The sequence below is a fragment of the Trichosurus vulpecula genome, chromosome 1, assembly GCF_011100635.1.
Source record: "Trichosurus vulpecula isolate mTriVul1 chromosome 1, mTriVul1.pri, whole genome shotgun sequence".
NCBI classification, from domain to species: domain Eukaryota; kingdom Metazoa; phylum Chordata; class Mammalia; order Diprotodontia; family Phalangeridae; genus Trichosurus; species Trichosurus vulpecula.
Window position 1 is genome coordinate 79,108,003 of NC_050573.1, and position 26,011 is coordinate 79,134,013.

Consider the following 26,011-nt stretch of genomic DNA (forward strand, 5'->3'; position numbering starts at 1 on the left):
GATCCCTGTTCTGAAATAAAGATGGAAGAGGCCTGTCTGCTCTTCTCTGGATTTCTGTGTTTCAGGTGGAGAGTGGGGATTGGGCATTAATAACCAACACCACCTAGGTTTCTCTAACTTAAACTGTAGTTTAAACTATAACTCCTCTTACCTTCGTATCTGAGGCTTATTTTGGGGCACATACCAGGTAGCAACTTCACGTTCATGGGAGCCTGGTCACAGGGACTGATAAGGTCTGAGGGAAGCCGGGTGTACTGACGAGCTAGTCTGTGAAAGGTTGTGATAGGAGCAATAGCCTCACCCCTGTTTCCATGCAGGTTTTTCCTTAAAAGGCGTTGAAATCATCTTTGAAACTTAATTGGCTAGAGGGACTAAATGCTCAGGCTGTTGAAATCACTTCCTGATCATCTGAGTACAAAACAGCCACCCACATAGAGCTCCAGGCATGCTTCTTTTTTGATTGACCACTTTTAGGGAACTTCACACACCAGAATCAGCAAGGAATGTCTTCAGTGCACATACTTGCTAAATATCTTTATTTTGCTATGGTCAGGCAAATCTTTTTGTTATGTAAACTGAGGTCCCCAAGAATAGAGGCAAGGATTATGGTGGAGAGTATGACTGTGAACTAGGTGCTGAACTCTATAAGAAAGGGAGAAAGACCTGGGTAGAGGTTGAGAATGGCCACAGGGGTCTGTATAAAGTGAGACATCTGATGGAAGTGAACTTCAAAGTAGAAGTTTTTGAGTGATGGTATAAGGAAGAGAGTCTAGAAGTATCAGTGAGGAGAAAGAAACATTCCTCATCCTTCTCACTTTGGTGAAGGTGCATCAAGTACACTACAGAAAGTGGCCACTGATGTATATTCTATGGGAAGAGGAGGGTTGAGATCCAGGTTTCCAAGATTGAAAAGAGACAGTAGAAACTTGAGAAGAACAAGTCTAATATGAAAGGTGGTTGTTGTCAATCCCACAGAGTTCATTTTAAAAAAGACAACATTAGGCTGCATGAGCATGTTTATTTCTCTTGAAGTGGGCAAACATGCATGTAGATATGCATGGGACTTTATTTAAAAATGAGCTCAAAGAAAGTCCATTTGAAGGAGACTTTATATCCTTAGAGCAAGGAAGTGTTTCCTTCTCCCTCCCTTTGTGACTTAGGATGCCTGTGTCGGCCAAAATTATAGTTTCCGTATCTATCAGCCATGTCATAAAACAAGAATGTCATAACGGGATAGTGTCCATAAAACATCAAGATAAGGAAAGTGCCAGTTCCAAGGTGCCTGGACCTTATCAGTCATAACAGAAGAATGCTCCTGGTCCACTTCATTCAGCCTTGTGGTTGCTGACACAGAAAGGAGCATTTTGTGTTCACTCAGAGAGCACGCACAGCATCATGGTAGGTTAACTCTGAGTGGGCAAAAAATTCCTTTCTTCTGAGTGGCCAGTCCAGGTTTCTGGCTTTTTTCAGGTGATGGGGGGCTCAAACTGGCTTAGCTAGTTTACATTGTTAACAATATGAATCTCATTTCAAAAGCCTTTCTCATAGAAGCTCTAGTTACTGTTAGTTACTATAGCTTTAACAGCCAAATGGAATGTTTAGGATTTGACACTTGGGGCTGGCATTTTTTGAGAAACTGAGAAAAGAGAGTTAAAGGAGGTGGTTTGGGGAAAACTGTACAGAGGACAGAGAGAAAGAGGTTGAGAAAAGACTTTTTTCATGGAGGAAATGTCCTAAATGTTATACAAAAAACATTGAAAACAAAATTTTATGAGGAGTTAGTTTGGGGCAAGACTGTTAAGAGTGATGGCTTGAGAGAAGCTGAAGAGGCCATTTTCCTGTTATGGCTGGAAAGATTCTGGAGAAGACAGAGAAAAAGAAGATGAAGAGGTATTTTCTGATGAACCCATTTAAACCTTTTATAAAGAGGATGAAGAAAATTCTTGATAAGAGATGTTGTTTGGTATCTTGAGTAAACTGAATGGTGGAATTGTGTTTACATAAGTATGGAGAAGTCATTTGCAGTTACAGTGATGATCAAAGGTGACTTTGGCTATTATGGTTCTTGAAACTAAAATATTTTAAATAGTCATTTATATCTTTGTGTTATCATTGATTACAGTGTTAATACATGGTATAGCCAGTAATTTCAGTCCTACGTGATTAGAATAGCTGCTTATGGGGGATAGAGAATTTTCTATAGTTTATTAAAAATAGTGAATAAAATGAGGTATATAACTTAATTAATGAGAGATATACTACAACTTAGTGATTAATGAAGAAATACCCAAACATGCCCCTAGATTATCTGAGAATTTAGGATGATGAGAGTGAATATGGTAAAAAGCCAAGTAGCAGGCTAATGAGTGACATATAAATGAGATTTGATGACCAATAACTCCTTGCTACAAATAGAACAGGGTTCCATACATTAACTAATAAACAAGCAATTATCAAGCACCTATTATTTGCCAGGCATTGTGCTAAGAACTGAGGATACAAAGGCAAAAGAGAAATAATCTGAATCTTTGAGAATTTATAATTAAGGGAGACAGCACGCACATTTATAAATGTATAAAAATACACAAAACAGTTAAAAGGGAGACATGCATTTGTCCAAATCTCTCATACTAACCTTTTCTTCAAGATGAAGAGAAATGCAATAATCTGGAATTCAGCCTAGTTGAGTGGCCCAACCCAAAGAGTGATTATTATGGAATCAATCTGTATTTGGCTCTGGGCTATTCAAAATTTTAAGAATAATTTGGAAGACATAGATGCCATTCTTAGGAAATATGTATATGACACACAAAATTGGGAGAGATAATTTGCACCTGGGATGATAGGATCCCCAAAAGATATCAATAGATTAGGATGACAGAAACATTAAATAAATTTCAATATGACATGCAAAAGTCCTAGACATGGATTAAAAATAATAATCTGCCCAAATATGAGATGGGAGAGATAGGTGTAAAAAGTCTAGTGGTTTCAGAAGAGCAAAGCTCAATGTGATTCAATAGTGTGACACAGCCACCACCAAAGCTAATGAAGTTCTATGTTGCCTTAAGAGAGGGATAGTTTCCACAAGGAAAGAGGTGATGAAGTTGATGTATTCTGCCTTGGTCTGATCGCATCTAAAGTATTGTGTTCAATTCTGGCCAGAATGTTTTAGAAAGGATGTCCCCAAGAGGTTGATAAGAGCTAGAGATCATACCAAATGAGCTTCAACTGATGTTGAAGGAAAGGGAGATGCTTATTTAGTCTGATGGAGAGACACAATTGCATTTTGAATTATTTAAAAGAAGTATTTGAAGTTGAAGAGGGATTGGATTTGTTCTGTTTGATGCTAGAGGGTAGAACAATGAGCAAGGCAGGAATGTTACAGAACGGTGAATTTAAATTCAATGTTAAGAGAAAATGTCCTATAGGCATTGTGTCAGAGCATCTCAGAGGGACCAAGTTCACTTTGAGGAATTTCTCATCTCTCTTTGATGGATTTTTTTTTTTTTTTTGCAAAATTACTCCCTTACAGCTCTTGTTGAGTTTACGCCAACTTCCCTGGCAAGTTTTTGAGTTTACAAAATTTATGTTGTGAAGTTTTTTTTGAAGTTATAAGAAAAGAAAACAAAACCCACAGAAGAGCTCCCAGCACATGGTGTCTGGGTTTGTTTCCCATAATGCTTCCTCCTTCAGTCCTGCACAGTTCCTTGCACTCTCCAAGTCAGGGATTGGTAGTTCCCACCAGACAGCTTTAATGCCTGGAACTTCTCTTCAGATCAAAGCTGTTGGTGCTGTCCCAGTCTATTGGATAGGGACATGGTTACAGGGTGTCTCTATTTCTAGGGGGAAAGACTCTCACATTGCACCTCTGGAAACAGAGTGCCATACTGGGAATTGCCTTGCCTTGAGTCTAGCCCTCTTCAGTCCTATCTATACCACAACACTCTCCAACTCTCCATCTTGGTCCTGGCGAAGTGGGTAGCAGGTTTCATTATGGGTCATACTTACCCAGTCAGTCCCATTGACTGTCTTGTCTACTAGTTAATTAGTACCAAATAGGTTTTTTTATGATTACTGCCTTTGAGTATGGGCTGAGATTTGGTCCTGTTAGGGCCCCTTTATTCCTATTTTGTTTCATGATTTCCCCTGAGATTTTTTCCTTTTCTTCCTTCGGATGACTTTTGTTCATAGTCTGTCTAGTTTCCTAAATTACCCCCTTGGTAGTTTGATTGGCATATAACTAAAGCTGGAAATTAGGTTAGCTAGAATCTCTAGACTTAGCTCCTCAACAGTGCTGAGCTTTTCATGTCTGGATACTGGCCTCTTTCCTGAGCATCTCCAAACTTTAGGGAGGGTGTTCCAGGCCCTGCAATAGCAGCTGTGAGAGGCTGTTCAAATGCCTCAGTGGCTGGAAGTAAGCCCTGTAGTCGGAGTTATGCTGTGGCTTCCTCAGGCTCACTTCTTTCTTCCTCTCATGCTAACCACCACCCCCAACCCCTCTGTGGGGGATGGGAAGTCACCACTGCTTTCAGCACTCATAAAGACACCTCCCTTTGTGCAGAAGTCATATCCATTTAGACATAATCAACCTTGGTTATAGCTGCCTGGACCTCACCACACCTCCTGAAACCTGTTCCTTACTCTTCTAGAGTAGGCAGGATGTTTATCAGGGCCCCCAATACTCTTGCCAGGGCCTATCTTCTGGAGTTACTGCTTTCCATTCTACCAGGTATTTCTGTTCTTATTCCACTCTTCCCTTCTTCCTGGACCTCAGTGTTGAACTAAGTTTCTAATTAGTTTCTAGATATTTCTTTTCCACCCTGTTCTCCATTCTTCCTTCCCTAGTGGTTTGGGTGCTTAGCTTAGACTCTCCTCACTTTCAGCTATCTGGGTTATTTTCTTTGGCATCCAGCTCCCAGGGATCTCTGTTTTGGTCCCCGACTTTCCTTCCAAGTTGACTCAATGGAGAACTAACATTACTCTTCTATATATTCTTTGCAGGATTCTGGGCCCAGGTACAGCTGGTGGAGACAGGTGGCAAAATGATTCATGAGGGCCAGTTTGTGACCCTGACCTGTACGGCTTCAGGGATCCGCTTTAAGGACTTTGCTATGTCCTGGCACCGGAGTTCTGGCACTGGAGGCTCGAAGGAGTTTGTGGCTAGTATTACTGCTGGGAGAGGCAGCATCAAGGAGTAAAAGGAGGGCATGAAGGGTAGAGTTTTCATTTTCAGGAAAAATGAGGCCAACACAATATCCTTGACCCTGCGCCAGGTACAGAAGGAGGACTCTGGCATCTACTACTGTGCTAGCCTCACCATATTGGGGCCAAGGCAGAGGCCCCGACATAAACCTACTGGGCCAGGACTGAAACTGAGACCATACCTGCTGCTGCTTTGCCTGATGAATTAACCCACATGAGAGATCCTATATCAGTCCTATTATTGCATGTGCATGTTTTTGCATGAGAAACAGAGAGAGGGGGGAGAGAGAGAGGGAGAGAGAGAGAGAGAGAGAAAGAGAGAGAGAGAGGGAGAGGGAGAGAGAGAGAGAGAGAATTTTAGACTAGGTGGGAGACAGGTTGGGTCTGTGTCTTTCAAGGAAAAAAGGTCTTCTCTTCTAGCTTTCACTGCTTTTCCACACCCCCAGTGACTCTAGCTATTGCCTGCCACTTATTTCATGTCCTGCTCATCTATTACCCCCTTCCTAAATGTGAGTTGAAAGTGACCACATTTTCAGGAGTCAGGATCTGAGGGCCAAATGCTGGCTTAACTTGGGGTAGATAATGTGTACATTCAGGTTGGATGCTTACCCAAATCCTGCCCTGATCTTAAGTTTTTTTCTCTACCTAGCCCTGCAACTGGCAGAGGAACAAGCCCAGGCTCTGCTCTGGGGGTTGTATAAAAAATGCAGAACTAGTCTCTACCCCTGGGGAACTCAAAGTCTGGAGACTTGCTTATTGGCCCTTGCCCTCAGGAAACTTTGCTTAAAATGACTTTGTGTGGTAAAGGGCTCAAGTCTGAACATTCCCATTTTAAGGCTATTTCCTTAAATTCCCATTTAAGGATGATGATCTAGTAAGAAGAAGATCCGTGCCTTGAGTCACAGATACATTAAGCAGTCTGGATACTCTAAAATGCTGCCGAGTCTTCTGACTGCTGGCCCCATGCTGGACCAATAACCTGCTGCCCCGCCCCCCCCTCCACCCATATAGGCCAGTGCAGTGCATGACAGTTTGTTGGCCTATAAGACGTCAGGGAAGTTCTGACCCACAGAGTTCCCCAAATGTTTTACCCTGACATACCCTGACAGAGGAGGAGATAGCTTTCAGAAATCCTGTTACTAACATCACCAAATCCAGTTAATGCTCTTTCTGCTTAGGACCACGGACAGCTGCACAGCCCAGCACTCACCCAGGGACTAAACAAAGCAACAAATAGCCCACCCTGAAACCCACAAGGAGAGACACTCAGGGACACCTGCTCCCTGCAGCTCAGTGGTTCCAACGCACCTAAGTCCCATATGGCTCCTGTTCTCCTACGTGCAAAGACCCCCACATTCTGTGTAGGCCCTATGTGGAGATCAAGTTCCTCCAACGTACTTGTTGGTAACTTCTGACAGCTATAGTATGGGAAAGAGACATCTGTGCTACCCCTTATGGGGAAGTTCACTTAGGAAAAGCTGGATTAATGAAGAAAGATTGTAGTAGGGCCTTGATGGAGGGTTAGGGAAAGGGTTAAGAAGGTACCAAGGTTAGGGAGACAGTTGTAAACAAAAGAACAGAGCCTGGAATGGGCCAATCCTGCTCAGCCTCCAAGACTAACCTTGCTAAACCTAGGTATAGTCAACCTCTGTCCACAAATTCAAAATGGCTGCTTGTCACAGGCTAAGGCCCAAACTTTTTGGTCTGCTCTTGAAAACAATTCCGTAAGAAATTACCATTTCTTGAAAGAAAATGTGTGTGATTTTATTACTTTCATTCAGAACCAATGTTAGCCATTGTGTTTCCCTTAAATTTGGTTCTCTTTTAGGACTGTCTTTATTTACATCTTAGTGGCTATTGCATATATTTTTCTTTTTGGTCTTCTTTCTTCCCTCTGCATCAATTCATACAACTTTTCTAACAGTTTTCTGAATTTTCCATATTCATTGTACTTATACTGCAATAACATTTCAGTACATTCGTATGCTACCATTTGTTCAACCATTCCCAATTCAGTAGGCATATACTTTGTCTCTAGCTTTTTAGTACTTCTCAAAAAGGGTTTCCATGAATATTTTGGCATGGATGAGACCATTCTGTCATGGCTTTCTTATAGTAGAGATCCAGCAGTGGATTTGTTAGATGAAAGCAACTTTTCTTGCTTGATTTCCCCAATGGGAATTATTGGATCAATTCACATTTCTACAAGAGTGCATTAGTCTATCTAACTTCTCATAGTCCCTCCGAAATGGACTATTTCTATCTTTTACTATCTATTTTTTCAATTTTGATGTGTATAAAGTGACACTTTAGAACTGTTTTAATTTGGATTTATTGTGTTATTTGGAATATTTTAATATGGTTATAGACTGTTAGACTTATGAATGTATATTAATTCTCTTGATTTTGAAAATTAGGTTTTTATCCAAGAAATTTGATAATTTTTTTCAATCTATACCTTCTTCCTTTTTCCTAGATAAGTAAGTATAATATGCAAAGACAAATAATATACAAAATGACATACACAGACATTAGAATCAGGGACTAGTAATAGAAGAAGGATACAAAAGTGTGGTATGCTGTTCTGGATTTATGGGGCTAGTTCCAAAGGTTGGATAGGTGATCAGGCTCTCCCGCCCACTCTCCAATGTTTATCAGCTAATTCTTTCCAAATGAATAGCTGTATGCTAAGAATTCTTACATACCACTAAAAGATGAAACCAAAATCCAATGTACATATCACTCATCTCTGTAGTAAGATTTGTTGAAGGATATGAGTTATTGCAGAGAAGAATTACAGCTGGTTGGATTGCAGGTAGCTTGGGGTTATTAGGAGCATCAGTGCTTCCCAGAAACACCTGAGGTATTTACAGATGAAGGGATAGTTCTTCAAAGCCTGTAGAGTTTCTTCTGGTCAAGCACTAGCCTCCTTCATATTGTTGTTGTTGTTGTTGTGTCATTCAGTTGTGTCTGACTCTTTGTGACCTTATGGACTTGTCCATGGTTTTCTTAGCAAAAACACTGAAGTAGCTTGCCATTTCCTTCTTTGGTGCATCCCCATTTTACAGATAAAGAATTGAATCAAATATGAGTTAAATGCCTCACCCAGGGTCACACAGCTAGTAAGTGTCTGAGGCTGGATTTGAACTTAAATTTTCCTCACTCCAAGCCTAGCACCACCTATCTACCCTTCATATTTTTGTAGTTATTATATTAATTGTTCTTCTGGTTCTGTTCAGTTCAGTCCTCATCAGTTTATAAAAATCTTTGCAGGTCTCTCTCAGTCTGTCCTTTTCATGATTATTTATGGCTGTGCTAGCCTCCTCCACATGCATATAAGCACCTGTCCACATGAGGAGAACAGGATGGGTCTTAGGCAGTGATGTTATTTGAGGCTGAGTTGCTACTGCTCTTATAGAGAAGAAATTCTGCTTTTGATGTTAGTTCTCATCAGTGAGGCCCCCACTTTTTAAGTGTTCTTGAAGATTTAACAGCACAAATTGGTCAGGCAGTGTATGACTGGGAAATTTTTTCTGATTGCTAATTGGCTAGAGCACACGTATGTAAGCCATGGAGAATTTTTTCAATGCTAGTGATTGGTCATAGTTGCCTTATTGAAGCAACTTTATTTTGGCACACATCCAAGGCCCCCAGAAGTCTTAGACTTAACTACCTGCTATCTGGGGAAAAACTCAAGATGGGGAGTCCTCCTAATTAATCTAATGATGATATATAGTTGGTGACATTGGAGGTAGTACCAATCTCAAGAATAGCAGTCTGCTTAGGTTGGGTATTAATAAACATACTGGGAATGACCTCTACAGAATAAGACAAAATATAGAATAGTTAATACTATCTTAGAGAGGGGAAACAAAACCTCTGGCAGAAAATAGAAGAAAATAAGATCCTGTTGCACTTCTGACAAGCAAACATAAAAGTCTGCAAGTGGATTTGTTTAGAAGAAAACAATTAAGTCTTAACATGCAAACTAGAATAATTGCAATAAACCATTTCTTTTTCATAGCAAAGGAGTTTCCTGAGATGAAAGTTGCACTTGCAGTTGTTTCTGTGTACAATAACTAAAAGTAATAATAATGATGACAACGATAACAGCAATGGCTTTATCTATCACTTAGCTTCATTTATACAGGTAGAATTTCATACATGATAACACCACAGAACTTCCCATTGGTCACACAAGACAAAATAAAGCACTGGCTGATGAAAAAGAGGTCACCCAGGATCAACAGTACTAAATATTAGAATGAGGTGAGGCTGATATGGAAAGCTAAGGATAACCACAAATTTTTTTTCAAGAAGCTATATTGTGGGAGAGGATTCTGGGAAGATGGCAAAGTAGGTTAGAAAATTCCAAGCTCTCCGGATTTCCCCTGCAAACAAGACAAAACAGCACCTCAGGATGAAAGTAGAACAGTTAAAATAAACAAGAGTTGGGACAGGATAGTGGTCCTCCTAGGACAACTGGAGAAGATCCAAAGAAAAATCCTAGGACTGAGGTGAAATGTAACCGTCTCCAGGCTGGTTCTGCGGAAAGAACAAGTGGCAAACCCTGGGGTTAGCGGGGTTGGGAGGTAGCTTCATCCCAAGCCACAGGAATTTTCACCTCCTAGACAGTGTAAAGAGTTTGGTGTCTGAGTGGGGAAAGATTGAGAGAACTTTTGCTGATAAAGGATGCCAGGCACAGCAGTGTTGCCAAGACATGGCTCTGGATTAGAAGGAATCAGCACACACTGGGTGAGTGCAGAAGCAATGAGGTGGGGACACCACTGGCTGTGTGCACTTATAAGAGGGCAGGGTTTTGGTTTTGGTTCCAGGCCAGAGGGGAGAACTTAAAGAAGATCTGAGGCCAGAGGCATCATCTGCATACCCTAGCGCAGGGCTGTCCAAAATGTGGCCCGTGGGCCACATGCAGCCCTCAGTGTGACCCTCAATGGATTTATGCAGCCAGCCTACAAGCATAGAAATTTACATAAATGTTTTAGTAAACAGAGCTCTCACCAAAATGGCAAATCAAAATATATTGTCTATTGTTTCAATAAAAACCTAAGGTTGGACAGTCTTGCCTTAGGGATAGAGGTGATTACAGCAACAAACTGTTACAAATAAAAAAAAAGAGCAGGCAAAAGAGAAAGAAGCCAACTATAGAAAATTACTATGTTCCCATAGAGAAGATTGGGGTTCATCTTCAGAGAAGGATGCTTAAGCAAAAAAGAGCCTCTCTTGCCCCAAAGAGTAACATCAAATGGTCACCTGCCCCAAAAGAATTCATAGAATAACTTAAAAAAGACTGTAAGAATCAAATGAGAGAGATTGAGGAAAAATTAAAAAACAAAGAACAATCCAAGAAAAATGAAAAGATTATGAAAGGAAAGTCGACTAACTAGAAAAGGAGATCTAGAATCTTAAGGAAGAAAATGACTCCTTGAAAATTAGAATTGGGTGAGGAGAAGCCAGCAAAGTTATAAGAGACCAAGAAATAATAAAAAAAATAAAGAATGAAAAAATGGAAGAGAATATGAAACATGTCACAAGAAAACAACAGATCTGGAGAACAGATCAAGAAGAGAAAACATAAGAATAATCAGAGGACCTGAAGGCTACAATCAAAAAAGAATCTTGATGCAATAATACAAGAAATAATTAAAGAAAATTATCCTGAACTGTTAGAACAAGAGGGGAAAGTAGAAATAGAAAAAATCCACCAATAGCCACCTGCAAGAGATCCTATGAGGAAAACCTACAGAAATATCTTAATCAAATTCCAAAACCCCCGGCTCTAGGAGAAAATATGAGAAGCAAGAAAAAAGCCAATTAAAATATTGCAGAGCCACAGTTAGACTCACACATGACCTAGCAGCAGTAACACTAAAAGACCACAGGTCTTGGGACATTATAAATCAAAGAGCAAAAGAACTGGGGTTGTGGCCAAAAATTCCATATCCAGCAAAGTTAAGCATAATCTTGAATAAAAAATAGACATTCAATGAATTGCCAGACTTTTCAGGATTTTACTGCAAAAAGACCAGAACTTAATAGAAAATTTGACATACAAGATCTAAGAGAAACATAAGGTAAACATCAAAAACTAATTACAAGGGACTCAGGAAAGAACGACTTTATTTTTTATACGAGGAAATGTAAACTATATGTCTAAGATTGTAATCAGTAATTGGTAGTTTGAAAGTAAGATTAGGGTAGAGACGAGTATGATGTGATTCTAAAAAGTAATAACATTTCAGAAAAGGTAAAAAGAGTAATTATCTTACATAAATGAAGTGTGAGAGGAAGAACTGACATAGAAGAATTAGATGGGGGTGGAGAATTGGTAGTTCTGGAACCTTACTCTCATTGGGAATGGGTTAAAGAGGGAACAATACATTATACATACACACACACACATATTAGAGTCTTGTAAATTTAGAAAAATAAAAAGCTAAGGGGATAGGAAGAGGGGGAGGGATTTTCAGAGGGAAGAGGGTGAGGGAACAGGATAAAATGGGGTATAGAAGGTTGTCTAGATTGACGGGAATGGGATAAAGAGGGAATAACATATCTTTGGAAGGCTATAAAAGTTTTCTAAATTCAGACAGAAACAAGAGGTTAAGGGGCAAGGGTAGGGAGGAGACGATGAAGGAGAGATCTTCGAGGAGGGGTAGGTTAAGTAATAGGAGTGCAAGGTATTGGTAGAAGTAAAGTAGAGAACTCAGGAGGGATAGGGAATAAGAGACACACAAATATAACATAAAGATCAGGAGTAGAATTTATTAGGAATAAAAACAGGGGTAGTAATCATGATCTCAGACAAAGTTAAAGCTTAAATAGATTTAATCAAAAGACAAAAATAGGGAAACTTCACTATGTGTCAGCCATATTGATCAACATTGTTTTAGATTATTTAAAATAACTGGACAGTACAAGGTTGGAATATTGCTGTGGTGTAGGAAATGATGAGTCAATGCACTTAGAAAAATGTGGAAAGACATTAGTATTCTATCATCTTTATAAACCACAACTTGTTCGGTCATCCCCAGTCCTTCAGATTCCTAGTCTTTGCTATCTCAGAAAAAATCTACAAATATTTTGAACATCCTTACAGTTTGTTTTCCCTTCCTGTATCACTGTCTTCTTGTGGTGGAGGGGCTTGACTAGTTTAATGAAATTATGAGCTATGCCATGCAGGGTTACCCAAGACAGATGGGTCATAGTGGAGACTTCTGACAAAAAGTGATTAACTGGAGGAGATGACAAACCACTCCAGTATCTTTGCCCAGAAAACCCCATGGATGGTATTAAAATGATAAAAGATATGACACTGGAATATGAGCCCCTTAGGTTGGAAGGTGTCCAACATATCCAACAGTGGTAGAAAAGAGCTGAGGACAACTACAATTAGCTCCAGAAGAAAGAAGCAGCTGGGCTGAAGCTAAAAGGAAGCTTAGCTGCAGACATGTCTCGTGATGAAAGGGAAGTCCAATGCTGTAAAGATCAACATTGTATAGGAACCTGGTATATAAAATCTATGAACCAAGATAAGCTGGACGTGGCCAAACAGGAGACGGAAAAATTAAACATTGGCATCTTAGAGGTCAGTGAACTTAAATGGATGGGAATGGGTGAATTTAATTCAGGTGATCAAAGGATGAGGGTGCCCTCATAGTCCTTGATTATTGTCCTTAATTTTTAAATAGGACCAAAATGACATCACTATGTTGGAGTCAAGGTACAGTGTGTCTGACTGTGGCTGATCAGACCAGTATGAGCTCAGAAAGCTCCACCATAGGTTAGGCATAAATAATTCACGTGAACATTTGGGGCGGAGATGTCACTAAATTTATGCATCTCATATTTCTTTTGAGCTACTGCAATTCTGTGTCACTCATAGAGCACAGCACCTTCTTTGATGTCGGTATGCTATGCTGGGCAGTCCTTTGCCAGTGCCTCCTATGTTTCTCAATTGATTCCAGATTTATTCAGAGAGACCTTGAAAGTGTCCTTGCATTGCTTCTTCTGAGCTGCATGTGAGTGCTTGCCTTATGTGAGCTCTCCATAAAATAGTCTTTTAGACAAATGTACCTTTGGCATTTGAACAGTGTGGCAAGCCCATTAGAGTTGCACTCTCTTCAGTAGAGTCTGAATGATTGGCAGTATAGCTAGAGAAAGGACCTCAGTGTCCTGTATCTTATCTTGCCAGGTGATCTTCAAAATCTTTCTAAGAGAAATCAAATGGAATTGATACAGTTTCCTGGCGTGGTGCTGGTATACTGTCCAGGTTTCACAGGCATATAACAGTGAAATCAGCTCTGTTGACCTTCAGTTTGGTAGGCAGTCTACTACCTCTTCTCTTCCACAATTTCCTTCAGAGCCTCCCAAACAGCTAGCTCTGGCAATGCGTGCATCAACTTCATCATCTATATGTACATCCCTGGAAAGTGTACTGCCAAGGTGAGTAAACTTATCCACAGCATTCGATATTTCTCCATTTCCTGTAAATGATGGTTCCAAATATGGATGGTGTGGTCCTGGCTGTTAGAGAACCTGTGTTTTCTTGGTGTTGTTAGGCCAAAATTAGCACAGGCAGCAGAGAATTGATCTATACTTTGCTGTATCTCAACTTCAGAGGCTGCATTGAGTGCACAATTATCTGTGAACAACAAAAATCATGCAGCAACTCTCCCTTCACTTTAGTCTTGGCTTATAGCCTTTTCAAGTTAATTAATTTATTGTTAGTAAGGTAGCTGACCTTGATACTGTTTTTGTCCTCATTGAAGGTATCTGATAACAATGCTGAAAACATCATTCTAAAAAGCATGGGAGCAAACACACAGCTCTGCTTCAGTCCGTTGGTGACTGGGAAAGAGTGAGAGCATTGTTCACTATATAGAACTTGAGCAAACGTGCCATCATGAAACTGTAGGAGTCAATAAAGCAGTCGATAAAAATAAAAGTCAATAAAAGGGTATGAAAAGCAGTACTGGGTTATAATCTCAAAAATGATGGAATGAAATCTGTTCAAATTCAAGGCAAACCATTCAGTATCATAGTAATACAAGTCTATGCTCCCACAACTGATGCCAAAGAGGCCCAAGTTGACCACTTCTATGAAGACCTACAATATCTTCTAAAAAGCACAAAAAATATGTCACATTCATCACAGGGGATTTGAATGCTAAAGTAGGATATGAAAAGATAATTGGAATAATAAGTAAGTTTGGTGTTAGAGTACAAAATGAGACTAATAGAGTTTTCTCAAGATAACTTTCTGGTCATAGCAAACACTTTTTTTCAATAACCCAAAATATGACTGTACACATGGACATCACCAGATGGCCAATATTAAAATGAGATTGATTATAAACTTTGTAGCTAAAGATGGAGAAGCTCTATGCAGTCAGTTAAAACAAAAACTAGAGCTGACTGTGACTTCAATCATGAGTTTCTTATTTAAAAATTCTGACTTAAATTGAAGAAAGTAGGGAAAAACCATCACACCATATAGGTATGACCTAAATAACATCCTTCATAAATATGAGGTGAAAGTGATGAATAGATTTAAGGCATTATATCTAGTAGATAGAGAGCCTGAAGAGTTATGGACAGAGGTTCCAGTATTGTACAGGAGGCAGCAACAAAAAAAATCTAAAAGAAAAAGAAGAGCAAGAAAGCAAAATCGCTGTGTGATGAGGGTTTACAAATATCTGAGGGAAAGAGGAAAGGGAAAGGAAAAAGAGAAAGAGAAAGTTATATCCAATTGAATGCAGAATTTCAAAGAATAGTAAGGAGAGGTAAGAAGGTTTTCTTAGATGAGCAATGCAAAGAAATAGGAGAAAACAATAGAATGTGAAAGATGGGATCTCTTCCAGAAAATTAGAGATATCAAGGGAATGTTTTATGCAAAAATGGGAGTGATAAAAGACAAAAGTTGTAGGGACTTAATAGAAGTAGAAGGGATGGAAAGAATACACAGAAAAACCACACAAAAAAGATCTTAACATCACCAATAACCACGATGTTATAGTGACTGATCAAGAGCCAGACATCCTGGAGAATGAAGTCAAGTGGACATTACGAAGCATTGCTAATGATAAGGCTAGTGGAGGTGACAGAATTCCAGCTGAGCTACTTACAATTCTAAAAGATGATGCTGTTAAAGTGCCAACCTCAATATGCCAGAAAATTTGGAAAATTCAACATAGGATTGGAAAAGTTCAATTTATGTCACAATTCTAAAGATGGGCAATGCAAAAGCATTCATTTTACATGCCAGCAAAGTTATGCTTAAGATTATGAAAGCTAGGTTTCAGCAATATGTGAACTGAGAGTCACCAGAAGAGGAGGCTCATTTTTGAAGAGGTAGAGGAACCAGAGACCAAATTGCCAAGGTTTGCTGAATTATGGAGAAAGCAAGGGAGTTCCAGAAAAACATTTACATCTTATTCATTGACTACACTAAAACCTTTGACTGGGTGGATTACAACAAAATTCAAGTGGCAAGTCTTCAAAGAGATGGAGTACCAGATAATCTTGCTTATTTCCTGAGGAACCTGTATGAGGGGCAAGAAGAAACAATTAGAACTAAACATGGAACAACTGATAGGTTTAAGATTGGAAAAAAGGAGTATGATAAAGCTGTATACTTTCACCTTATTTATTTAACTTATATGCAGAGTACATCATGTGAAATGTCCGGCTGGACAAATCAAAGGCCAGAATTAAGGTTGCTGGGAGAAAAATCAACACACTCAGATATGCAGATGATACCATTTTGATGGCACAAAGTGAAGAAGAATTAAGAAACCTCTTGATGAGAAGGAAAGGGGAGGATGTAAAAGCTGGCTTTAAGCTTCATGTAAAACAACCAACCAAGATCATGGCTACTGCCTTTGTCACTTCCTGGATAATAGTGGGGGAAGAAATGGAAGCAGTGTCAGATTTTATATCCTTGGGCTCAAAGATTACTGTAGACAGTGACTATAGCCCTGAAATTAAAAAAATATTTGCTCCTTGGAAGTAAAACTCCAGTACATCTGGACAGTATACTAAAAAGCAGAGGCATCATCTTGCAAACAAAGGTCTATATAGTCAAAGCTATGTTTTTTTTTTTCAGTAGCAATGTATGGCTGTGAGAATTGGATTGTAAGGAAAGCTGAGTGCCACAGAATTGATGCTTTCAAATTGTAGTGCTAGAGAGTCCCTTGGACAGATCAGTCAATACTTAAAGAAATTAATTCAAGCTATTCATAGGAAGGTCAAATACTGAAGCTGAAGGTTAAATATTTTGGCCACATAATGAGAAGACAGGACTCATTGGAAAAAAACCCTGACATGTGGAAAGATTGAAGGCAAAATGAGAAGGGGACAGCAGAGGATGAGATGGATAGAGAGTGTCATGGAAGCAACAAATATGAGCTTGGATAGACTTCAAGAGATAGTGCAGGATAGAAGGGCTGGTATGCTATGGCCCATTGGGGTCACAAAGAGTTGGACAGGACTGAACAACTGAACAACAATGACAAGTTTGTTTTGCTTAGGACTAATATCCTCCTTAATCTACCCTCCCTCTAATTCCCTTCCCCCCTTTCTCCCCTTTCTCTCTCATTTTCCTGTTTAGTGAATTGGATTTTTGTATTTAACTCTTTAGGTGTATATTTATATTCTTCCTTTCTTTGACCAGTTCAGATGAGAATGAAGTCCAAGTGTTAGGTGCTCCTGCTACTCCATTCTCTTTGTTTGCATAGATATCTACTTATGCTCCTTGATTATGTGAGATAAACTTTCCTAGCTTCCCTTTCCCTCCCCCACCTAGTGTATTCCTCTTTCTTTCTATTGTTTTCAATCAACATATGTTCATCAACATATAACAGCTCCACTCCCAGGCCTTGTCAAATTGGAATCCTGCTTTGAATTCTGGTAATGAAAAGTTTCAGGGGGAACACAGGCATCATATCCCCATATATAAAGGTAAGCAGTTTACCTTGTTTACTCCTTTATCATTCTTGTTTACCTTTTTATGTTCCTCTTCATTCCTGTGTTTGAATTTCAAGATTTTTCCATGGTCTGGTCTTTTCCTCAGGAATATTTGGAAATCCTGTTTCATTAATGATCCCCTGCAACAATTTTACTAGTTGTTAATCTTGGCTGAAAGCCTATATCTTTTGCCTTCTGGAATTTTATATTCCAAGCTCTCTACTTCTTTATACTGGTGACTGCTAAATCACATGTAAGCCTGATTATGCCTCCTTAAAACTTGAATTCTTTCTTTTTGGATTCTTGCAATATTTTTCTTTGATCTGAAATTCTGGATCTTGGCTATGGTGTTTCTGGGAACTTTCACTTTGGAGTTCCTATTAGTAAGTGACCAATGTATTCCTTCCATTTCTACTTTGTCCTTTGGTTTTAAAATATCTGGGCAGTTTTCTTTTAAGATTACTTGAAATAGGATGTCTAGGCTCTTCTTTTGGTCATGGTGTTCTGATAGTTCAATGTGTCTCAATTTTTTCTCCTTGATCTGTTTTCCAGGTCAGTTGCTTTTGCTATGAGGTACCTTACATTTTCTTCCATTTTTCAGCATTTTATCTTTGTTTTAATATTTCTTGTTTCCTCATGAAGCCATTGGATTCTGTTTTATCTATTCTAATTTCCAGGGAGTTTGTTGCTTGGGCAAGACTTTATACCTCTTGTGCCAATCTGTTAATTCTCTTTCTTATTCTTTCTGCCATGGCTCTCATTTCTTTTCCAATTTTTCCTCTAGTACTCTCATTCCATTAAAAACATTTTTTCCTTCCTTTAAAAAAACAACTCTTGCTTCATGCATATCCCCAGTGCTTAGCATAGTGTTTGTCACATAGTAGGAGCTTAATAAATACTTATTGACTGACTGACTCTACTCTAACTCTACTCACTTCAGTCCAAATTGTAGGAGAAATCCATTTCTTTCTGGCTGGGAAGACTACTCTTTGAGACACTGAACAATCACTTCTAGAGGCATGTGCAGCTATTTTCTGGAGACTCCTTATAGCTAAAGAAATCTATCTCCAAAGGGTGTTGTTATACAAATATCCTTATATTTTGCTATAACCTTCTTGACTATGACATGAGGGAGGAAGGATAATCTAGGTAGCAACAACCTATGCATCCTGTCAAGACTGGAGAGAATTTTATTTTTAATAATTAATTAATCAATTTTTAGTTTTCAATATTTACTTTCATAAGATTTTGAGTTTTAAATTTTCCCCCCTTCCTTCTCCTTCCCCTTTCAAAGATGGTGTGCAATCTGATATAGGCTCTACTTATACATTCATATTAAACATATTTTCACATTAGTCATGTTGTAAAGAAGAATTAGAACTAATGGGAGGAACCACGAGAAAGAAGAAACAAAACAACAAAAGAAAAGGAGAACAAATAGTATGCTTCCATCTGCATTCAGACTCCAGAGTTCTTTCTCTGGATATGGATAGCATTTTCCATTGTGAGTCTTTTGAAGTTATCTTAGATCTTTGCATGGCTGAGAAGAGCTAAGGTATCATAGTTAGTCATTGCACAATTTGACTGTTACTGTGTAAAATGTTCTCCTGGTTTGCTCATTTCACTCAGCATCAATTCATATAAGCCTTTCCAGATTTTCCTGAAGTCCACCTGCTCATCTTTTCTTATAGCACAATAGTATTCCATTATATTCATATATTACAACTTTGTTCAGCCATTCTCCAGTTGATGGACATCCCCTCAATTTCTAATTCTTTGCCACCACAAAAAGAGTTGTTATAAATATTTTTGTACATGTTGTTCCTTTTCTCATGTTTGTGATTTCTTTCGGATATAGACCTAGAAATGATATTGCTGGAACAAAGGGTAAGCACAATTTCATAGCCCTTTGGTGTAGCCCTTCAAAATTGCTCTCCAGAATGGTTGGATCAGCTCACAATTCCACCAATGATGCATTAGTGTTCCAATTTTCCCACATCTTCACATTTACCACATTTATCATTTTCCTATTTTGTCATATTAGTCAATCTGATAGGTGTGATATGGTATAGATTGCTTTAATTTCTTCCTCTGAAAACTGCCTGTTCATCTCCTTTGACCATTTATCAAGTGGGGAATGACTTGTATTCTTATAAATTTAACTCAATTCTCTCTGTATTTTAGAAATGAGCCCTTTATCAGAGATACTGGCTATAAAAAATGCTTCCCAGCTTTCTACTTTCCTTCTAATCTTGGTTGCATTGGCTTTGTTTGTGCAAAAACTTTTCAGTGTAATGTCATCAAAATCATCCATTTTGCATTTAATAATGTTCCCTTTCTCTTGTTTGATCATAAAGTCTTCCCTTCTCCATAGATCTGACAGGTAAACTGTTCCTTGCTCTCCTAGTTTGGTTATAGTATCAGCCTTTATATCTAAATCATGTACCTGTTTTTACTTTATCTTGGTATAGGGTGTAAGATATCGATCTATGACTAGTTTCTGCCATACTACTTTCCAGTTTTCCCAGCAGCTTTTGCTAAATAGTGAGTTCTTATCCTAGAAGCTGGAGTATTTGGATTTATTGAATAGTAGATTGCTTGTGTCTTGTGTACCTAACCTAGTCCACTGATCCACCACTCTCTTTCTTAGCTAGTATCAAGTATTTTTGATGATTGCCGCTTTATAATACAATTTAAGACCTGGTAGGGCCAGGCCACCTTCCTGTGCATTTCTTTTCATTAATTCCCTTGATATTCTTGACCATTTGTTCTTCCAGATTTGTTATTGTTTTGTGTAGCTCTATAAAATAATTTTTTGATGAGTTGTTATTTTTTTAATTAAAATTTGAAAATTTATTTTCTTTTTGTATCGCTTACATTTCTCAATATATCTCTCCTATCTTCCCTACCCAGTGAATCATTCTTTGTAACAAAGATCTTAAAAGAAAGTGAAAAAAAGCAGTCTAGCAAAACTAACTAGAGATTGGCAAAGGCTATGGAGTAGGAGTAAGAAATATAGCTCAGCTTTCCCCATAAATACTTCAATCAAGACATTAGAAAAGTACAGACCAAGTAGTGATCATGCAATTAAGCAGAAACCATGGGCAGTCATTTTCCCTGGCTAACATCACTAATTTGGCTCACAGAGAAGTGACTAGGGCAAGACAGTGGAATAGGGTTGGGCCTATAGCTTTGTTGTTCTGATCTCAGAGATATATATTGGCTTTAGTCCAGGGTCAAATAACAGTGCCTGGGGCTGTAGGTCTAGAGGTCAATCTATAACTTTGTTTCCCTGAACTTGTAGTCTTTCACTTAGCTGACAAGGGTTGAAGCCAGCAACTGGGGCTCCACTCATGGACTTGCTTATAGTTGTGCTGTCTAAACCCGAGCTACAGGCCTAAAGCCTTCAAAGCTCAGGCCAGAAGGGCAGTGACTATACCCCAGGGGACCTTAGGTCCCCTTGGAAAATTTGCAACTCCCTGACCTAAGTTACTCCTGACTACCTAGAAGAACAAAGAATTTAATACCCAAAGAATGCAGCAGAAGGACCTCAAATAAAAATCAACTAGAAACACACAAGGCCTTGATAATTCCTTCAGGAGTGTACACAGTCTGGCCTTAATACAAAAGTCTAAATTTCAGAAGGAAAGTTGGAAGAATGAGTGAACATACAAACAAACAATTTGAAAAAGACATTCATGATATAGAGCTATTATGATAGCAGGGACTTCTAAGGCATAATAAAGAATACCCAGAAGAAAATAACTCTAAAACATTTACAAGCTGTCCTTCAAAGAAAAAACAGGTTGGTAACGAGCTCAACTAGGATTCTTAGAAAAAAATTAAGCAAGAGGTTTTTTTTTAGAGTTTAAAATGATATTATAAAGAAAATGAGAGTGGTAGAGGAGAGAATTGAGAAATGAGATGTTTGGAGGAAAGAGCTAGAAAGAAAATTATTAGTTTAGTGTAAGGGGTACAAAACTTTACCCAAGTAACAAAAATCACCAACACATCTAGTGTTTCTGACAATATTTGCAATATTTCACATCCGTATTCCCCCATATCTGTTATGAAGGGAGGTGCATTTTCTTAATTCCATTACAGGGCCAAGATTGGTCATTATAATTATGCAGCATTCAGCTTCCTTTTTTCCTTCCACCCTCCCCCACTTATATTGTTGTAGTTACTGTGTATCTTGTTTTCCTGGTTCTGCTTACTTCACTCTGCATAAGTTCATGTCATTCAATACTTCTGTCATCTTCATAGTCTTCATTTCATGTAATCCATGATAATTAACTAAGTTGTTCCCCAATCTATTTCTAGTTCTTTGATACCACAAAAAATGCTGCTATTTTTGGCATCTGTGGGACCTTTCTTTCTAGTCAATAAAGATTCTTTAAATGTCTGCTTCATAGAGGGACACAAATATGAAAAATAAAGACAGTCCTTATTCTCAAGGAGCTTACAATCTAATGGGGGAAGAGAATATACAGAAGAAAATTGAAAAGTTGAAGGGGGAGGAGGGAGGGTACCTGGTATGGGGACATGATGGAAAAACCAAAGAAATCCAAAATGAATGTTGCTGGGTGGGAAATAAAACGCTTTTCCTTTACCTTTGACCTCCTTATAGTACATGCATAGCAGTGGGATCTCTGGGTCCAAGGGCACAGACTGTTGTTGCTGTTGTTTGGTTGTTCAGTCATGTCTGACTGTCCATGGCCCCATTTGAGGTTTTCTTGGCAAAGACACTGGAATGGTTTGCCATTTCCATCTCCAGTTCATTTTAATGATTAGGAAACTGAGGCAAACAGAGTTAAATGACTTGCCTAGGATCACACAGCTAGTAGGTGTCTGGAGCCAGATTTGAACTTAGGAAGATGAGTGTGACTCCAGGCATGGCACTCTATCTACCATGCTACTTAGCTGAACTCTGGGCACCCTTTCCCCATGGACATTTTAGTCATTTAAAAAACCCATTATTCCAATTTGCTTTCCAGAATGGTTGTACCATTTAATTCATAGCTCCACCAACGGTATTTTAGTGTGCTTGCCATTTGGAAGCCCTTCAATCATGAACTCTTTTAAAGTTTTGTCATCTTTGCTAGTTTTTTGAGTGTCAAATGAAACTTCAGAGTTGTTTGATGTTCACTTCTCTGTTATTAGTGCTTTGAAGCTTTCTTTCATATAGTTGTTAATAGATGAAATTCTTTTGGGAATTGTTGCTTCATATATATTGGCCACAGAACCAACAGGTAAATTGTTTGCTGGGTCTGTGCATCCTTTGAAATAACCTAGGCATCTTCAGTTATGGGCTTCTATTTCTCCCCAAAGAGGCCTACTTGCTGTATATGCTTCGGTGGGACTCAAGAATTCTTTCTGGGGATCTAGCATTTATTGTAAGGGGACTATGCATCACTTGGAATGACAGATAATTTCTCTACAGGGCCTATGCATCCCCACTAGAGACCTGTGCATCTCTTGTAAGAGCTTCTACATTATTTCCATGTCAGTTTTTGTTCTGTTTACTCTGTAGGAGTGGGCATATCTTCAGTAACTGCTTCTGCAGACTCTACAGGTGCCTATGAAACTTCTAGGAGTACTTCCCTCAGGGCTTGACCCTTCTGGGGTTTAGGGTGAGCTGTTTGTCACTGTGTTGATTTCAGTGGAAGCCACAGTGACACAGCCTTAAAAACATCTGGGGCACAAACTACCAAGCCTGTTGGAGGGAGTAAGAAGTGTGTGTGTGTGTGTGTGTGTGTGTGTGTGTGTGTGTGAATGAGTTATCCCTGTGCTTATTTGGACCTGAGCACTTTCTGACCTTTTGTCTAAGTTCACAAGATTGTTGAGGCCTTCTTGACCTTAGGTTCATCATCTCAAGCCCCAGGGTGTCTGGGCTAGATCAGAGGAGATGAGGCTGTGGCCTAAGAGAGGGGGCCTAGGGCAAGTCCTAGGGAGCTTAGGTGGACAATGTCAGTCACAGTCATGAGGAGCTAACTGGTGCATTCTTGACTCTTTTTCCTAAAGTGAGCAAACCCTTTCTAATAAGCCACTGCTGGCCTTAATCACCTGAGGGGAGGAAAACTTCAGGTTTTTGAAAGGCTGCCAAGTGGAAGAGAAATTAGACTCCTGCTTGGCTTCAGAGGGAAAATTAAGCACAAGGAGGCAGAAGTTTCAGTGGGGCAGATTTTGAAGGGAATAATTTCTGACTAAACTGAGTTATGCAAAAGTGCAATGATCTATCTTGAATGAGAATGATAGATTCACCATCACTGACATTTTCAAATGAAGGCTAGAGGTCTATTTATTGGCATTCTTGTAGAGAGGATGCCTATTTGGTCACAAATTGGTCAGTTCTCCCTTTGTACTCTCTCTCCCAGCCAGCTTCTCCTCTTTGTCTTCATTCCCACCATCCTCCTGTCATGGCTACTCATAAATACCCAAGCGAACTCTTTGAATAAACTCCAAAAGAGCTATTTTGCTTCTTCTCACATGCTCATTTCACCCCACTGTCCAGCTGAATTTCCTTGTATTTATAAGAAGGCCAATTACTTTTCTCCCTAAACCTACTCTTCCTTCTGATTTCACAGCTTCTGTCCATGGCACCACCATTCACCCAGAATCCCATGTGAAAAGACTAAAGAGTCATCTTGGTCTCTTGGCTCTCCTTCATCACTCACATCTGATCAGTTACCAGGCCCGTCATAGCCATCTCTGCAAGCTCTCTCTTAAATCTGCCCCCCCCCTTCTCTCTATTCCCACAGGCCAGCATTTTAGCACAAGATCCTCATGATTCCCAGTCTGGACAATTGCAATAGCCTCTTTTAAAAAATAATTAATTATTATTTTTGGTTTTTAACATTCACTTCCACAAGATTTTGAGTTTTGAATTTTCTCCCTCTTCTTTTCACACCTCCCCAAGATGGCGTGCAATCTGATACAGGCTCTGCTTATACATTCATATTAAACACATTAGTCATTTTCACATTAGTCATGATGTAAAGAACTGTTAGAACTAATGGGAGGAATCATGAGAAAGAAGAAACAAAACAAAACAAGAAAAGGAAAAGAGAGCAAATGGTATGTTTCCGTCTGCATTCAGACTCCAAAGTTCTTTCTCTGGATGTGAACAGCGTTTTCCATCATTAGTCTTTTAGAGTTGTCTTAGATTTTTGCATTGCTGAAAAGGGCTGCAATAGCCTCTTATGGGGTCTTTCCATTGTCACTCTCTCCCCTCTCTTATCCATTCTTCACACTCCTGCTAGAATCATCTTTCCTATTCTTAGGAGCTTTCTTATTCTTAGAAGCTCACCTCTCTCCTCTGCTTTAAAGTGTGAAAATAACTACTTCACTTCAATAAAGTGGCTAAAATCCAACCTTCTATTACTCCCTCCATTTCCTGCTTTGCCTCCTACTACTGTGCTGCTGAACGAAGCTGGAGAAAATAATAAAATTGCTGACTAGGCCCGCTACAAATTTTTGCCACATAATCTTAACTGGACGCTCACTGTTGCAAGGCAATCCTTTTACATTTTCCTAATCAATTCACTATTCTACTCACCATAGTAGTTTTCTTAAACTTTTCTATTCCTCATTAAATCTCCCATAGCTCCCTGTCTACCATCCTCTCAGCTGAGAACCTTGCTTCATGTTTCACCAAAAAAAAAATCAAGGCCATTTGCAGAGAGCTCCCCCTTCTCTCCTCTCTCTCTCTCTCTCTCTCTCTCTCTCTCTCTCTCTCTCTCTGTCTCTCTCACTAAGTAATCCCTCTTTCCAATTTTCAAAGATCTCTCACTTTATCTGTTCATACCTAATCATCCGAGATGATGATCCCATAGCTATTTTTCTATCCCTAGCTTCTCTCCTGTCTTCTAGTCTTGAATTTTCAGTTGCCTATTGAATATCTCCTACTGGATGTCCTGTAGACATCTCAAACTCAACATGTACAAAACAAAACTCATTTTTCCCAAGCTCTCCCCTTTTTCTAAGTTCTCTGTTACTGTTGAGGGTACCACCATCCTTCTGGTCACCCAGACTCAAAACCTAGGTGTCATCCTTGACTCATCATTCTCTCTCATTCCTCCATATCCAATCAGCTGCCAAGCCTTGTGATTTCTAACTTTATAATACTCTTATGTATGGTCCTCTTTCTCCTTTGACACTGCCACCACCCTGGTGCAGACCTTCATCACTCCATACGTGGACTATTGCAATAACATGCTGGTTGGTCTTCCCGTCTCAAATCTCTCCCCATTCCAATCCATACTCTTATTAGCTGTCAAATTGATCTTACAAAAGTGTAGGTTTGACATTCCTGTTAGTTTTCTTCCTGGCATCTCTTTCAGGTGATGAATAGTAGATTTTTTTCTATTTCTACTTTACCCGCTCATTCTAGAACTTCAGAGCAATTTTCCTTAATAATTTCCTGTAATATTGCTTCTGCCAGAACCTTTCAGATCCTAGAGCAGAGATGGAAACAAGAGAGGACAGGACCCCAAGTTTAGACCCAGTGAGTCCTGCTGGGAAACTGATTTGTCCCATCGTTCTTTCTCCTGCTTTCCTCAGATCTTTCATCAAATCAAAAGTGAAGCCCCAGCCACATACCCATGCACCCTCATTTTTTTACTCCTTTTTCTGAGCTGCAGGTGTAGATAATTTGGGAATTCCTCTTTGTAGTCCAGAGAATTTGGGAGAATAAATGGGAAGAGGCTAGAGGTGGATGGCTCTATGTAGGAGTGAGGCATTTCCTTTCATTTTTGGTATGTGTAATGAGCTATACGAATACTTTGTGATAAGTATCTGAGTCTTGTGGATGGAGGGATAT

The 26,011-nt window shown here is 39.2% G+C and overlaps 1 protein-coding gene across 1 annotated transcript in view; it reads left to right on the forward strand.

Moving 5' to 3' along the window:
- Positions 1-4,662: 4,662 nt before the first annotated feature.
- LOC118833563 (M1-specific T cell receptor alpha chain-like) overlaps positions 4,663-26,011 on the forward strand; it is a 44,032-nt gene continuing 22,683 nt past the window's right edge. The window contains 3 exon segments of the mRNA XM_036740933.1: positions 4,663-4,732; positions 5,005-5,309; positions 25,177-25,195. Coding sequence (XP_036596828.1) covers positions 4,663-4,732; positions 5,005-5,309; positions 25,177-25,195 — 394 coding nt within the window.